The sequence below is a fragment of the Galleria mellonella genome, unplaced genomic scaffold (genome assembly GCF_026898425.1).
Source record: "Galleria mellonella isolate WM207_F2 unplaced genomic scaffold, CSIRO_AGI_GalMel_v1 utg146, whole genome shotgun sequence".
Lineage (NCBI taxonomy): Eukaryota > Metazoa > Arthropoda > Insecta > Lepidoptera > Pyralidae > Galleria > Galleria mellonella.
This window is the reverse complement of record NW_026441999.1, coordinates 8,531,605-8,548,635: the sequence shown is the minus strand read 5'-3', so window position 1 is coordinate 8,548,635 and position 17,031 is coordinate 8,531,605. Positions and strand designations below refer to the sequence as shown.

Sequence of the window (17,031 nt, the reverse complement as noted above, 5' to 3'; positions counted from 1 at the left end):
CTATGTTCAACATTGGACAGTAAACGGCCGATTTAATAATGAATACTCGTACAGCTTTGTGTTGTATGGCCATTTTGAACATCATTTCAGCCATTATCTGTCCACTGCTGGACATAAGCCTCCCCCATACACTGCTATAAAGAACAATCCTGAGCCACTTGCATCCCACTGACTCCCTGCAATGCATTTCAGGTCGTCACTCCATCATGGGGATCGTCCTACACTGCGTTTAGTTGTACGCGGTCGCCTTTCCAGAACCTATCTTCCCCATCGGTTGTCGGTTCTTCGAGCTATGTGACGTGCCCATTGCCACTTCAGATTGCTTATCCTTCGGGCTATGTCGGTTACTTTGATTCTTTTGCGGATATCCTCGTTTCGGATTTTATTAAGCAAAGAGAGTCCGAGCACAGCCTTATCCATAGGGGGGAAAGGGATTGTTAGTAATGGAGACTAAGAATCCCACTGCTAGCAATATACCCAACCAGGTCGACCTCCTCGCGGTTCCCCCTGGAAACTATCATGGTTAATTCCTTATGAATTCATCATGATGGGCTAACTGGCCCGTTTTCATTCTCATCTATCACCCTTCACTGGTGCTCCGCCAGCGTATCCCGTTAGCGCAGGCGGGGTTGCCATTCTATTCTCACCCATAAAAAAAAACCCTCTCCATAATAGTATGTAAGAAATTATCAAATCGTTCGTAATTTTTTTATGATTGTTAACCTCATAACTCCATCAGTTATATGGCGATTTTGAAAATTCTTTTATATATCTATTTAAATATAGATTGGTTCTATTTAAGATCAGTTCAGTTGTTTAGTTTTAAAATAAAAATATCTTGCTTTAATATTTATTAATAAAATTAAATAAACCAATTTTATTATATATATATTCTTTATTGCACTTAAACAATACATACGACGATTAGTTTAACAACTTGTTAGCAAGGGAGGGCTTATCTCTGAAAGAGATCTCTTCCAGCCAACCCAGTGCAGTTAGAGAGAAAATAATTTAATTTGGGAAAATAATCCAGTGCAGGAAAGGTACCGGTGAAAATAATGTAAATACAACAAATTGTGAATAAATATATAAGTCAATACGTAAATAAGTAAATAGATAAATATATATACATATGTATATGTTTATTTTATTTAATTAATAAATTTTAAATCGGTTAAGTCAGTTTTTCTATGGAACACGAATTATGTAAGTCATGCTTATTGTTAAACATAAGTACCTAGTACAATATCACATTGATATCTAAACGCCTATGAGACCAGCTGATAAAATGGATAAATACATGATAAAACCAATATATATACAACAGACTTATAATAAGTGCCTTTAAATAGTATTTAAGTAATAAATTCCAAACGGTATTAAAAAAAATAAGGTTTTTTTTTTTAATACAACTTAGAATGGCAAACATGCTGACGGCCCACCTGATGGAACGTGGCAACCGTCGCCTATAGACATGAGCAGTACCATGGACATAACAGAGTATACTGTTACGCCCATGATACCCCCCATGCGTTGCCATTCCTGCGGACTCAGGTATTATTCCTCTGTACCCTGTAAACTCACTGCCATATCCCACCCTTCAAACCGAAACACAGCCATGCAAACACAACTGCTTCACGGTAGAAACACGAATGGGACAGAGGTGGTCAAGCAAACGACTTTTGTACAAAGTCTCCCTCTGGTGTTTATTACTAGGTCAAGGCTTATAAAAAAGTAATCATTGTTATTTATCAAAACAGATAAACAGGTAAAGTACCTAATCACCTGACTAACATAATTATTATACTAGCGGACCCTCCCGGCGTCGCACGGGTGGACATTTTTAACATTTCCCTTCACTGTTCTGCTCCTATTGATCGTAGCGTGATGAAAAGTATACCATAACCTGCCCAGGAGTATGAAGAATAATTGTACCAAGTTTCGTTAAAATCCATCGAGTAGTTTTTGTTTCTATAACGAACATACAGACAGACAGACAAAAATTTTACTGATTGCATTTTTGGCATCAGTATCGATCACTAATAACCCGCTAATAGTTATTTGGGAATATTTTGGAAAAAGGATGGAAATTTCATGTACAGAATTGACCTCTCTACAGATTTATTATAAGTATAGATTACCCATTAACTGTCTGCACTGCTGAACATAGGCTTCCCCTATAGGGGGGGGGGGGGGGGGTTGCCAGTAGTTGCCATGCTTGGCAGTCGGATTGGCAACCGCAGTTAAGTTTTGGTGATGTTTTAAGAGAAACGCTGCTGCTCGTCCCTCGAACATATAATTCCCTTAGTCGTCTCTTACGACACCCACGGGAAAGGACACACATGATAATGTACTTAATTAATTAGTATTTAATATGCTCACGACTTTAATAACAGGTGGGGTAGACCATTTGGGAAATTAAAATACGAGTAGCCAATAATTTACGATGCGATGTTTCAGACAAATTAAATAAAAATTATGTTTCACAAAAAACCATTATTACCAAACAATCATATTCAATTCTGGCAAAACTATTGAACCGATTTGATATTTTAATATACATAGGACCAATCTGAAAGTACACATATATTTTTAGATAAAAAAAAAGAATTTTCCAAATCGATTTATAATTGACGAAGTTATGATGAAACTAACAAAAACAATACAACCGAATTTTTTTTTGATGGATGATAATGGTATGGTAACCCCGCCTGCGCTAACGGGACACGCTAGCGGAGCACCAGTGAAGGGTGATAGATGAGAATGAAAACAGGCCAGTTAGCCCATCATGATGAATTCATCAGGAATTAACCATGATAGTTTCCAGGGAGAATCGCGAGGAGGTCGACCTGGTTGGGTATATTGCTAGCAATGGGATTCTCAGTTTCCATAACTAACAATCCCTTTCCCCCCAATAAAACCGAATTGAAAAGAGAATCGAAAAGAAAAATAAATTTCTAAAAACTATCAAAAGCCTTATTATTTTAATTTTTAACTAGCTGCCTGTTCTCTCTTTGCAAAGTCGTACTAACCAAATCTTCTATTTTTAATCAAAAATTTTCATACATTTTCTTCCATACAAACATTGTCCTGATAATTAGAAACATAACAATAAAAAAAATTACCAAATGGGTACAGCTGTTCTGAAGTGATGCCTATAGGGAAAGAGACTTTTGTACAAAGTTTCCAACTCACCAGAGGGAGACTTTGTATAAAAGTCGATTACTTGGGTACCTCTGTCCCATTCGTGTTTCTACCGTGAAGCAATTGTGTTTGCATGGTTGTGTTTCAGTTTGAATGGTAGGATATGGCATTAATTTACTGGGTACAGAGGAATAACACTTGAGTCCTCACGAATGGCAATGCATGGGGGGTAACATAGGCGAAACAGTATACTCTGTTATGTTCATGGTACAGCTCGTGTCTATAGGCGACGGTTACCACTTTCCATCAGGTGGGCCGTCAGCTTGTTTGCCATTCTAAGTCGTATAAAAAAAAATACATACATTCGGCGATAGATTTTTTTTATGCAACTTAGAATGTCAAACAAGCTGACGGCCCACCTGATGGAACCTGACTTTCTATCAAGTGGGCTGTCAAATTGTTTTCTATTTTAAATTGCATTAAAAATATTACGTAATTTCTCGTTGCATATACAGTTTACAAAATTGCCTGCAACAGAAGTAGCACGATGATAGACAAGTGGACGGACACGTATGACAGTCGTTATCTGTAGAACTACATACATCTAAGCCATACATAGACATATTTATACTATTTTGATAACAATATGATAGCTATATTCGAAAACGAACTGGCATTACAGATGTGACTCTTAAAATAAAAAAGCTCAAATGGCGATGGACTGGGCATATCATGAGGTCATCAAAAAATAAATGGGCCCAAGATTTAATTGAGTGGTATCCACGTGATGGAAAAAGAAACCGAGGTAGGCCAAGAAGAAGATGGGAGGATGACTTGCCCAAAGGCTGGAGACAAGCTGCAAGGAATCGTTACCAATGGAGAAATATGGAGGAGGCCTATGTTCTAGAACAACCTGAAAAATAAGATGTTGCTGATGTCAACATTAATTATTTATACATATTTACAATTTAAAAAAGAATCTGTAATTCAGGAATAAAGGCTATTTTTATTTTTATTTATTTTATTTATTATGATAGCTATAATTCAGTCCCTTCCTATCCCGTGGGTGTCGTAAGAGGCGACTAAGGATATTTAACAATCGAGGGATGGCTAGGAGCGTCCTTCTTAAAACATCACCAAAGCCTAACTGCGGTTGCCAACCCGCCAGCCAAGAGTGAAAATTATTGGCCGATTTAAAAAAAAATAGGTTATGTTTATAACCTCGTAATTCCGTCAGTTACAATTTTTTTCTATTCTTTTTTTACCTGAAAAGATTACCCTTACGCCCTTAGAGATTTATCCATAGATTTTTTTTTATGTAACTTAGAATGGCAAACAAGCTGACGGCCCACCTGATGGAAAGTGGTAACCGTCGCCTATAGACATGAGCAGTACCATGGACATAACAGAGTATACTGTTTCACCTATGATACCCCCTATGCGTTGCCATTCCTGAGGACTCAGGTGTTATTCCTCTGTACCCTGTAAATTCACGCCATATCCCACCCTTCAAACCGAAACACAGCCATGCAAACACAACTGCTCTACGGTTGAAACACGAATAGAATAGAGGTACCCAAGCAAACGACTTTTGTCTCCCTCTGATAAAATCGAAATTTTCAAAATCGTTTTCATTTTTAATTTTTAAATCAAAACAACTGTTTTACCACAACTGAAGCCAGTTTTTTGTGGAAGACAGTCTTAATTATTAATAGATGATATCGGGATGGTACTCCGCCTGCGCTATCGACATAAAATAGCAGGGACCCAAATCGATGAAGACGAAGGCAGTTCAGCAGGCCTAATCCATAATCCAATCATCAATCATCTGGATCAGCAAAGCGCACGTGACACCCCTGCAGGTTCTAGTGTTGCACGCATTCATTGGCTACAGTAACCGTTTACCATCTGACAAGCAATATTCTAATAAGTCATCTTCGTGGTTAAAAAATACACCGATTCACATTCTCAGTAGAAAAAATGTATGCAAAATTGAATCATTAATATAGTTGATTGGGTCAATTGTCGGGACCTATCGAGCGAGTCTGAGTGCTGTGGGCGGGCCAATTGGACTGTAATTGCCCGATCGATCTGACACATGCCAGCGGTATCCCTGAGGTCGCTGTTTGGGTTAGGTCCAATCTAATTACTAGTACAGTAGCTTTTAAGCGTGACTTCGTCCATGTGACCAGGATATATACATATATATATATATATATATATATATATATATATATATATTGCTATACCGGTATACGCCAACGGGGCACCACTGAAAGATTATAGGTGACGATGAAAACAGATCAGTTAGCACAACGTGATGAATTCCAAAAGAATTAATCACAATATTTTCCAGGAGGAGCCGCATGGAGGTCGACCTGATAGGGTATATTATTAGCAATGAGGCAGTTAAACCCCATTAGTAATAATCTCTTTCTCCCCAATATATGCTGTATTTGCGTATAAAAAAAAACATGTTACACTTAGTTCTAAGCTCCATGGTTGTATAAATATATACGAGGTTTGTCCGGAAAGTACGTATAAAAGTTTTTTAAAAATTTTATTTTACAATTATTCAGGTAAATCAATTTTATCCCCTTCAAAGTACTCCCCCTGTGACATAATGCACTTGTGCCAACGCCGTTTCCACTGTGAGAAGGCTCCTTGAAAGTCCTCTGGTTGTAGGTTTCTCAGCTGCCCCGTCGTAGCTTTTTTTATCTCATTTATGTCCCCCAAATGCCGCCCCCGAAGTACCAATTTGGTTTTTGGGAACAAGAAGAAGTCACACGGGGCCAAATCCGGCGAATAGGGGGGGTGTTCGGTCACCGTAATGGAATTTTTACTCAAAAACTCACGGACAACAAGAGAGGTGTTGGCAGGGGCATTGTCGTGGTGAAGAATCCAACGCCCCTCTCGCGCCAATTCTGGACGAACTCGTGCCACACGAGCTTTGAGACGTCTGAGCACATCGACGTAGAATTTTCCATCAACTGTCTGGCCTGGAGGGACGAATTCTTGATGCTTTCTCGGCCCTCTCTGAATCTTTTTAGCCACTTGTGGACGGTTGGTTCCTTCACAGCATCATCCCCATAAACTGTTCTGAGATCGGCAAAAATTTCACGGCCATTCTTGCCGAGTTTCGAGAGAAACTTGATTACGACGCGCTGCTCTTCAACGGAAGCGGGCTCCATGCCGACGAGGTTTCGTTAAGAGGTAACTTCACAGATGGCGTGACAAGCCAGTTCGCACCGCACGGCGGTCAGACCAGAACTGAAGCATTGTTAGGGACATAAGGAAGGGGTCCTGCGCTTACCTGGCCTCCCCACTCCTCTTTCTCGCATTCCAGAACACTTTTATACGAACTTTCCGGACAGACCTCGTACACTATCTTGTGGAAACAATTGTTGGTAGGGGAGAAAGGGATTGTTAGTAATGGGGGCTAATTGACCCATTGCTAGCAATACACTCTATCAGGTCGACCACCACGCGGTTCTCCCTGGAAACCGTCGTGGTTAATTCTAGTGGAATTCGTCACGATGGGCTAACTGACCTGCCTTTTCATCCTCACCTGTCATCCCTCACTGGTGCCCTGCCAGCGTATCCCGATAGCGCAGGCGAGGTTACCATTCCATTATCATCCATTAAAAAAACAATAGTTGGTAGACCTAAATAAATAAACAACGAGTGATTAAGCCAAGAAGTAACAAACAAACACACTTTCGCATTTAAAACATTAGTAAGGTTCCATATTCTTAGTACACTCTTTGAACATATAGTTCAGTATCCATCTGGCCGTGTGGTCCAGGCATAGAATAGGCTACCCCTTCCTTTCCCGTAAGTATCGTAAAAGCCGACTAAGGGTGAGCGAAAGATAAGCAAAAGTGTCCCTCTTAAAACATCTCTAAAGCCTAACTGCGCATGCCAATCCGTCTGCCAAGCGCTACAACTACTGGCAGACCCCCTCAAGGGGGAGGCTTATGTTCAGCAGTGGACAGAAAGGATGATGTGATGATGATGATTATGATTTGCGTATCATGAAAGAGAAAAAATACAAAATATCACGTTGATTAAGTTATATTTCAAATTCCATTTCTGTTCATCAAATCATCTTCCGCTTTTTTAAATACATTTTTAATTAAATTAAAAATACAATTTAAAAAAAACTGTAACTCCTCGATTTCGTAAGAGATTTTTTTGTTTTATGATAAATTGTTTAACAATTTTACAATATTTATTTTATTTATTTATAAAAAAATATATTATATTTATTTAGGTACAACTCTCGAGTCCGCATGATAATCAGATCAGAATAAATCACTTTGCTCATAATATCACAAATGCTTACATTGAAATATACTCTCTCATGTGCTCTACGCAGACTAGGAACAGACCCCGGGGTTTTTTTGGCTTTTTTACCCGACTCTCAAAAGAAACGAGCATTTTTTTCGGATGTTTGTATTGTTCCGACATTGGACGCAATATGTAGTCTGAATACGTTGACGGATATGAGCAAAAAATTGTCGGATTCCTTCTTTGGAAGCGAAGATACAGTGACCAGTAGCAATTATACGTCATATTGACGTCGATTTTCAGTCACCGATTCTAAAATGATTTAAAACTAACGTCTTATTTGGGTCGCAGACGTCACATTGCTACCTGAGACACTGTTACAATGGCTGTTAATTTTTTTTTTTTTATTTTCTGTTAATTGTTGTGTAAGCAAAAGCTTGCGTAACTTAACAGCCATTTTTTGATTACATTTTCTTATTTACTATTAGACAGCATAGATTATCAAATACATATATCGTCACAGTCGTAGAATACTGACGGATCTTTATATGTAATCTATGTCAGATCCGTCAGTATTCTACGACTATGACGAAATGACAACATATATCATGAATCATACCTACAATATAGAAACACGATCTAGATAATCTTTGAGACACTTGTATCTTTTACTTTTTTACTGATATAAAAGTTGCGTCTATGACTTGAGTAATTCATACACTTACCTAAATACCAATTTACATTTGATAGAGAAATAAATAATCCTCAATAGAGAGAGACATCCATACTTTTTTAAAGATTTTTCGATGCAATATTATACGTACAAAGAGATCGACTAACAAATAAATATGCCCGAGGACCGTCTGCGTAGGCCTTTAACAATATATCATGTCTAACTACTTTAATCTAAACAATTAACCTGTAAATTGTACAAACTAGCTATTTATCGAATTAAGTATTATTGTGAAGTCGTTATGGAAGATAAAGTTTACTTTTAAACGGCTTTTCACACGAAATGCGATATGCTGTGAGTAATACTACAATGCCACCATTTAATCGTCATAGTCGTAGAGTACTGATTCTCTGTGTGTGTTATTTCGTCAGTATTCTACGGTTATGACGAAATAACACACACAGAGACATACTTATAGGGGATTTTGTTGTTCGCGCGTGTGAAAGGATTGCTGACGGTACCCTCGTGTAACCTACATCGACATCGACTAAATTGCCAATATACCTACTAAAGAGATCGAATTAATTGTGTCAAGGTTTAACAACCTATGCTTACCGCGGAGAAAAAAGTTGATTTTTTTTTATGCAACTTAGAATGGCAAACAAAGTTGATGTTCCACCTGATGGAAAGTGGTAACCGTCGCCTATAGACATGAGCAGTACTATGTACATAACAGAGTATACTGTTTCCCATTTTTTGGAATTTATAAAAATAAAAAATACATATGTGTGAGTGTCTCAAATAAGTACAGTACATATTGAGGTCACAATAAACCGTAATTTAGTTATCAATAAATGTATAACTGTATTAAACGGTTGATAACATAACAGAGTGCTGTTTTATAGAATTTATTTATTTATTTTGCAACAGAACATTGCTTCCGCGCTATTGTTATTTCCTTAAAATCACACAATACATTGGAAGCAGCTGCTCTCTTTACTGTACAGCATACGCATTCCGTGAATACAAAAACAGCATTATTGACTCAACATTATGTTTAAAATATAATTTTCATTTATCAAAGACAAATTCAACAAGGTTCCATATCTATCTTAAACTATCATGGCAAGACTGATCCTTAACAATTGATAGTCTTAAACTTCCAAAATTACCCTATCAGCCTTCGACACCGTTTATGACAAACGTCCTTATACCGTCAACAAGATACTCCGACGTGGCCACAGCGACCACCAAACACAAGTAACCACTATAGTGTATAGTTTTCAAAAACACCCAAGTTTTATCGCAGAACACTGCCAGCGACAATAAATGCAAATAACTGTGCGGATTCACGATCCGCCATAAAGCGGTGGCGAAAAAGAATATGCCCGATTTGAACGCTGCCTCTCTTCTTACTATGTCATAATTAGTGCAATTCTCTAGCACATCCTGATATATATCTATATAACGATTCCACGTTAAAGAAGATAACAACATTTGACCAGAAAACAATCCTATCACTTGAACAATCCTCTGGAAGGTCACTTTCGTCTTATACGATATACCGATCTCCGCTGTGTGCTCCTTTTCAATATCCTCACTTGAATTTATCTCTTTCAACTGGTGGTACGGTAGAGTACTGACCGGAGTACCTTTGTATCCTCTTCTCGGTGGATTATTCTTCAAATAAATTAATATACCGAGCATCATAGCTATCACACCGATAAAATCACATATCCCATCCACCCAATAACCCATAGTGCCGACTTCCGATCTCTCACCCTTGATATGCTTCCTCTCTCTAGCTACGTGCCCGTCTAAATCGTCCAAAAACATTCTCAATTGAAATAAAACTATACCTAGCCTTCTAGCAGCTAAATTCTGGCAAGTTAATAAGTTAGCACCAACGCACGCTATAAATACATGGAAGAAGGATATCATATTTGGCGTAATAAATAACATTCTCTCAGATATACCTAGACCTATATCAACGATGGCACATAGTGGCCCGTAAATATAATGGTTTATGTGGTCTACCATGAGGCCTTTGACTGTAGGATGGCACAGAGGGTTTATGGTGCACGGTATCCAGGTGACATCTTCGTAGCACGGTTGTTCTTTCGCCGACTTCGTCGACGACTCCTGTTGGGTGGCATTCTCTACAGGATCGTATAAGTCAATCTTGTAATTCTGGATTCTCAGGAATAGGAATGTATCCATATAAATGCAGTATACAATTATGACTAGAAGCAAAAATAGCAGAATCTTGCTAGCTTGTGAAGAAGGCCACATCATCGTTTTTTATATATAAATATCTATAATACGATTAGCTTGCACGACATAAGGTTTCAAATCCACAGCGATACCAATTGCATCATACTCCAGCACATGTTTCGTTTACGTGTACGCGTGGGTTTTATAGAACTATTTTTAATACGGCCCGAACAAAAGCTCAGTAAGTTTTCGTTAAATCACCGCAAATTTTGAAACTTGCTTTTATTATTCACAACACTGTTTCGTCTCGTCATTCGCCGAGTAAGCTCGCCCGTTCCAGTGTAAAATCGATGTCGGATGTTATCGAACACTTTGTACGTACAACGGGTCGTATCAATTCATAACATTCCACTGCAGTTCTAGTGGGTGTTTCGACTTATTGGTATTCTGTGTTTAATACTGTCGAGTGTGTAAGGTTTACGATTGCCGCACAGACGGCGCACGGTATGCGTGCGCATCGGGAACGCGCGACGTGCGAAGTGAAGTGACTGATAGGTCAACGGGTAAACCAACTTCGTATCGTTGGCGCCAATAATGAAAAAACCAACGAAAGCACCTTATTCCTATTACATTTAGGTCCATTTAATATTGGAAGGGTGAAAAATTCTTACCTACGCGGGCAACTATATCGTAATACAGTTTAACGGCTCGAATAAATATAATAGTGTATTAGAAGTTCAAGGTTGGTCGTTTGTTATTGTTGTAACTGAAGAAACAATAGAAAATTTTATTACAATAACGAATATATCACGAAAACTCATGTATTTTACATACGTGACATATTGTTTAGTGTTTTAAATCAATACTACCACATTTTTCTATTTCACGCTTCAACAAAAAAAAAATACCTTACCATGACACCCATTTACCTGCCTAAGTTGAGTGGTGACATATCTACGTCTTTATCTCTCTATCTCTTTCTTAATTTGTAATATTCTAATTTTATTACATTTCTTGTTTTTATGCAACATAAAATGGCAAACGAGCTGACGGCGGCCCTAATGTCTAAAATAAAATGTTGATGTACCTCACCGTTACATTATATTTATTTATAATTTAAAATAATTTAACCACAATTTGCATTATTTATTTTGTTAATATCTTTATTCATTTAATGACATTTAATAATTTAATTCCATTTTAATATTTATCAAACACAAGGCATGCTGTGATTGCCTATAAATGTAAGAACAGTTAGATCTAATCCACTAGTGTATTGTATTGAAATGTCGCTGTACCTTATGTTGGTGATCCTATAAATAAATAATGGAAAGTGGTAACCGTCACCTATAAACATGAATAGTACCATGGATATAACAGAGTATACAGTTTCGCCCATGATACCCCCCATGCGTTGCCATTCCTGAGGACTCCTTCTCATTTCTAAGGATTAAAATATTATGCCTCTGTACCCTGTAAATTCACTACCTGTAACTTTTTACAAAGGAAAAACTTTAGTGTTATACTAAAATCTTGTATTTATGACATAAATCTACTTATTGAATATTAATTAGATGGTAATACCTACATCAAGTAATAAATCAAAATACATACTAAATGAGTACCTAATACAAGATTACGAGTATAATAAAAATATAACAAAAACCATATTCCTCAATACGACATATCGTCACCTCTATGGCAAGTTTACGAATCTGCAGTTTTTTCAAATTTGACATTTCTTTAAAAATCTACATTTTGCGTCATACTACTTATTGTGGCTTATTTTCAAATTTCTATCTCTAACGGTTAGAGAAATCGAGTAGCTCGAATCTCCATATTTTTGTGATATACCCAAAGTAAACTTACTTAGCATATTTTTATAGTATTTTCTATAATAAACACTTTAATTTGAAATTTTCAACAATTATTTTATCAATTTTTCAATCCTAATTTAATTATTTAACATGAATAATTGCTATAACGTTGTTATTTAAACTGAAGTTCTCTCCAAAACACGTGATTTATACCTTGGTATATTTACTAAAGTGGCACTTTCGTTAGTTTGCCAGATATTAAAATAAATAATTTTCTTTGGCAACTTACGAAACTGCTACTTTCGTAGATTTGCTATTGTATAACTCAATACCTAGGAACTCTCATGTATGAAGGTGCAAAGTAAAGAATATGCATTTATTTCTGATACTTGTAACATAATAATAATTAATTAAGCGCATTCAATAAAAAACAGGGTTTTAAAACTAAAATGTTGGCATGATCTTTTACAGCAGCCTTCTGTCAAAAGTTATTTGCATTCTAATGTTTCAAAACGTTCCCCTGTAAAATGTAACTTTTTCAGTTTCGTAAGTTTACCATAGAGGTGACGATATCACTTAGTGAAACACCTTGGCTTTTGTTCGTTAACAATAAAATCTAAAACGAGGTTGTTCCCCGTACCTAACTACCTATGGATCTATAGTACACAAGAAACAATGGCTTTTGTATAGAAATGAAACCAGTTACAACAGAAAATTTAAATATATCCGTTTACAAACCACAAATGTATAGATTTAACTATGATATCATTTGTAATGGAATGATGACCCCGCCTGCGCGGGGAGAAGAGATTGTTAGTAATGGGGAGATTAGTCCCCATTGCTATCAATGTACCCTATCGGGTCGAACTCCAAGCAGTCCCCTTGGAAACTATCGTGACTAATTTATCGTTGAATTCGTCACGATGGGCTGACCTGCCTTTTTATTCTCACCTATAACCTCTGACTAGTACCCCGCCAGTGTATACCGATAGCGCAGGCGAGGTGTCATGCCATTTTCACCCATTAAAAAAAACCCCGCCTGCACTATACGCTGGCGAGGCGTCAATGAGAGATGATAGATGAGGATGTAAAGGCAGGTCAGTTAGCCCATCGTGATGTATACACCTGGAATTCAACACGATTTTTTTTAATGGGTCAAAATGGTATGGTAACCCCGCCTGCGCTAACGGGATACGCTGGCGGAGCACCAGTGAAGGCTGATAGATGAGAATGAAAACAGGCCAGTTAGCCCATCATGATGAATTCATCAGGAATTAACCATGATAGTTTCCAGGGAGAACCGCGAGGAGGTCAACCTGGTATACCCAATATTGCTAGCAATGGGATTCTCAGTCTCGATTACTAACAATCCCTTTCCCCCCAACTATCATGGTTAATTGCTTGTGAATTCGTCATGATGGGACTTTATTGGGACTACGGAAAAGACATCGATACATTCCATATTGGACAGATAGCTTTCTAAAACCAGGTTAATGTTTAAAAACAAAAGACGGATATAATGGTAGTATTATTAGTCATTCTATATTGTTTCTACATTGTATCCGCGCGAAGTCGAGTCGGGTCGCTAGTCTATACACATAATAAAACTGCAGAAGGTCTAATGTCTGTACATAGAAAAAAAAAACACTAAAAACCGAGTTCGGGGGATGTTCGAAGTTAAATAGGACATATCCAGATTTTTTCAAATTATTTGTTTCTCTGTCTGTTTGTACGGGCTAATCTCCGAAACTGTTGGACCGATTCAAATGAAATTTTGCATGGTGGTACCTTACATGCCCAGTCAATATTTGAGATATTATTGGGACATTTAAAAATGAAAAAATTTGGGATAGTTTAAAACTATAATAACTTATACAACTTAGTACACAATCTATCTAAGTAATGTCATTTCGACCCAACACTTTCGAGTGAGAAGGGCACGTCATTTGTTAATTTCGGTCCAGTATTCCCAGACAAAATAAATAGGTTGGTACATACATCGGCACATAGTAAACAGGAGTAACAAATACGACGCGGAAAAAGTCGCAGGTGTTAGATATTTTTTTTAAATATACTAGTTTTCTAAACTTAAGAAATAAGGGAAATTAAGCCTTATAGATATTGTACTGTGATATATTATGTACTTCGAGGGAGAAGTACATTTCAGAATCTATCACTGGTGCCCCACCATTGTATACCGATTGCGCAGATGAGGTTACCATACCATTATCACCCATTAAAAAAAACAGTTCAATTTTAACGACATTAAAACCCACAATGGAAACATATACACGAAAAGAAAACTTCCTCCATTAAATTATTTAAGAAAACAGATCATACATACCTGAGGAACCTGTGTAGATTTCCCACACCCCGTCTCACCGATCAGCACCAACGTCTGATACTTCTCCAACAGGTACAGTATGTGGTTCCTATACTGGAAAACTGGTAACCTCTGCCGTTGGGCGTCAAACGGTAGGTGATGGTAACGGTTATAAACGAAACTCGTTTGGGCATCGTTGTCTACCGTTAATGCTGTGTCTATATTTGGATTTACTAATGTTTCTATCTTGCCATCTCTATTCCTTATTGGGTAGAGGGTTTCATCATCACCTAGAAACAAGAATTAAAAGTTTTATCGCATACAAAAATAAATAATAAAAAAAAATAAAAAAATATATATTTTGCATAAAAAAAATTAATATATTATACATGTACTATTGGTGTGGTTTAATAAATAAATAATTAAAATATAGCGATATGTACCTAATTTGCTACCCTTAACACCATGTTCTTTTTGCCATGATTTCAATATTTTTAATAATTTGTCCCCATTGAATTTGTACATATAGCATAAACTTATAGGTTATGTCTACTTATACTACATTTATTAGAAGCTATATTTCGCTTACTGGGTATGGTTACATACTCTAATTAAAGTCAAATAATGAATAAAAATTGATTCAATAGTCAATTATTTCTCTATAAAGAAATCGAAGAAAGTTTCGAATGAAAATTTTACGTACCTGGTTTCATAAATTTAGGTCTCGATCCATGCATTTTAGGCCAAATTCATAAAAAAAAAAAACACAGTAAAATACACTAATTACTAACACAATATATTTGTTTTCAGAAAACTAACAGTTTTTAACAGTTTTTCGCGAATTTTATACAAATTTCTGTTTGTTTACATTCTCTCTCTCTCTCTCTGTCTCTCTGTCTAGCTCCCTGTCTTTCGAGCACAGATTAGAGAAACTATGCTCCCGAGCTCTATCTACAGAGTAGTGCAAAGTAATTACAAATTATTTTAGTACCGCCACTGCTCTTATATAGATATAACCGGAAATTGAATCTATGCAACCGCTTAGAAAATAACAACACTCATGTAACTTATAAAATGAAAATTCGTAATAGTATAATATCATAACATGCCTCTGTTCAAAACATCAACATCAATCAAACCGAAAGAGTCAGTGTTTATTTTATAAAATGTTTAAATTAAAAAAAAAGTTGTGTAGCATTTATAAAAACTTTTTTATTTGAATTTACGCCGTTTGAGTTTCCCTAAAATGCGTACATGACAGAGTGATGACAGACTGTCAGCTGGCTGTCATATGTAGTAAGTACCACAAAATTCGGTATTTTTAATGGATAATAATATAATAATAATGCTTCCTTCCCTAATAGTATACGATGTAGGGGCACCAGTGATAAGTGATAGGTATATAGAGGAATAATATCTGAGTCCTCAGAAATGACACCGCATGGGGGGTATCATGGGCGAAACAGTATACTCTGTTATGGCCATGATACTGCTTATGTCTATAGGCGACGGTTGCCACTTTCCATCAGATGGGTCGTCAGCTTATTTGCCATTCTAAGTTGTATAAAAAAAATCCTCCACGTGATCCTGGCAATTATCGTGATTAATTTCTGGTGAATTCGTCACAATGGGTCAACTAATCTGATTTCATCCTCATCTATTATCTTTCACTGGTGCCTCGTTAGCTTATATCAATGGCGCAAGCGGCGTTAACATTCCATTTTACTCATTAAAAAAACAATTTATGTAAAAATTACAGTGAAAATAGGTCCGATTTTTTTTAAATATTTTTTTATTAAATGATAATTTCATCAAGCTGATATTTCCCTTCAACATAAGCATGACAGAGGCAAGAAAATAGTTGGGGGAACGGATTGTAAGTAATGGGCTATAAGCCCCATTGCTAGCATTATACCCTGTATGGGAGGAAAGGGATTGTTAGTAATGGAGACTGAGAATCCCATTGCTAGCAATATACCCAACTAGGTCGACCTATTCGCGGTTCTCCCTGGAAACTATCATGGTTAATTCCTGATGAATTCATCATGATGGGCTAACTGGTCTGTTTTCATTCTCATCTATCACACTTCACTGGTGCTTCGCCAGCGTATCCTGTTAGCGCAGGCGGGGTTACCATACTATTTTCATCTATCAAAAAAAAAATACCCTGTAGATCGTTCTCCACACGGTTCCATCTGACTGGAAACCATTGTGGTTAATTATTGTTGAATTCGTCACAATACGAAAAATAAGGAAAATAACGTACAAAGTAATTATGTATGTATAATTTATTTTTACACATGTAGGTACTTCACAATAAACATTCATTGTTTATTTGACCGCAATTATTTACCTATTTGAATTCATCTCGCCAATATTTTGCACCTAATGCCGTATTGAAAATGTTCTATTAACGCCAATTATAGTAAACAACCGTGAAAAATTAACAAAGTTTTATAGGACTTCTTCAAAAACAAAAATAATATATTTTTTTGTATGAGAAATAAACCTTATAGTAAGTAGAGTCGTGAGTTGTGAATTGAAAAACCCCGATTGTCAAAACAAGTTTA

General features: G+C 36.7%; 2 protein-coding genes across 2 annotated transcripts in view; both read right to left on the bottom strand.

Annotated features, from left to right (window-relative positions):
- The window catches only part of LOC113513877 (probable ATP-dependent RNA helicase DHX35), a 53,286-nt gene extending 37,853 nt beyond the window's left edge, over nucleotides 1-15,433 (bottom strand). Inside the window, exons 1-2 of the mRNA XM_052891886.1 lie at nucleotides 15,165-15,433; nucleotides 14,483-14,751 (exon numbers count right to left, since the gene is read on the bottom strand). Coding sequence (XP_052747846.1) covers nucleotides 14,483-14,751; nucleotides 15,165-15,198 — 303 coding nt within the window. The 5' untranslated portion in view covers nucleotides 15,199-15,433. The remainder of the gene's footprint in view (nucleotides 1-14,482; nucleotides 14,752-15,164) is intronic.
- Nucleotides 7,203-10,878, bottom strand: LOC113522390 (ceramide phosphoethanolamine synthase). The gene has a single exon (XM_026908065.3). The coding sequence runs from the start codon at nucleotides 10,400-10,402 to the stop codon at nucleotides 9,284-9,286; it is 1,119 nt and encodes a 372-aa protein (XP_026763866.2). The 5' UTR covers nucleotides 10,403-10,878; the 3' UTR covers nucleotides 7,203-9,283.
- Nucleotides 15,434-17,031: the final 1,598 nt, after the last annotated feature.

Excerpts from the sequence above, each read along its gene's own strand:
- LOC113522390 (XM_026908065.3), bottom strand. The coding sequence starts at position 10,402 with ATGATGTGGCCTTCTTCACAAGCTAGCAAGATTCTGCTATTTTTGCTT.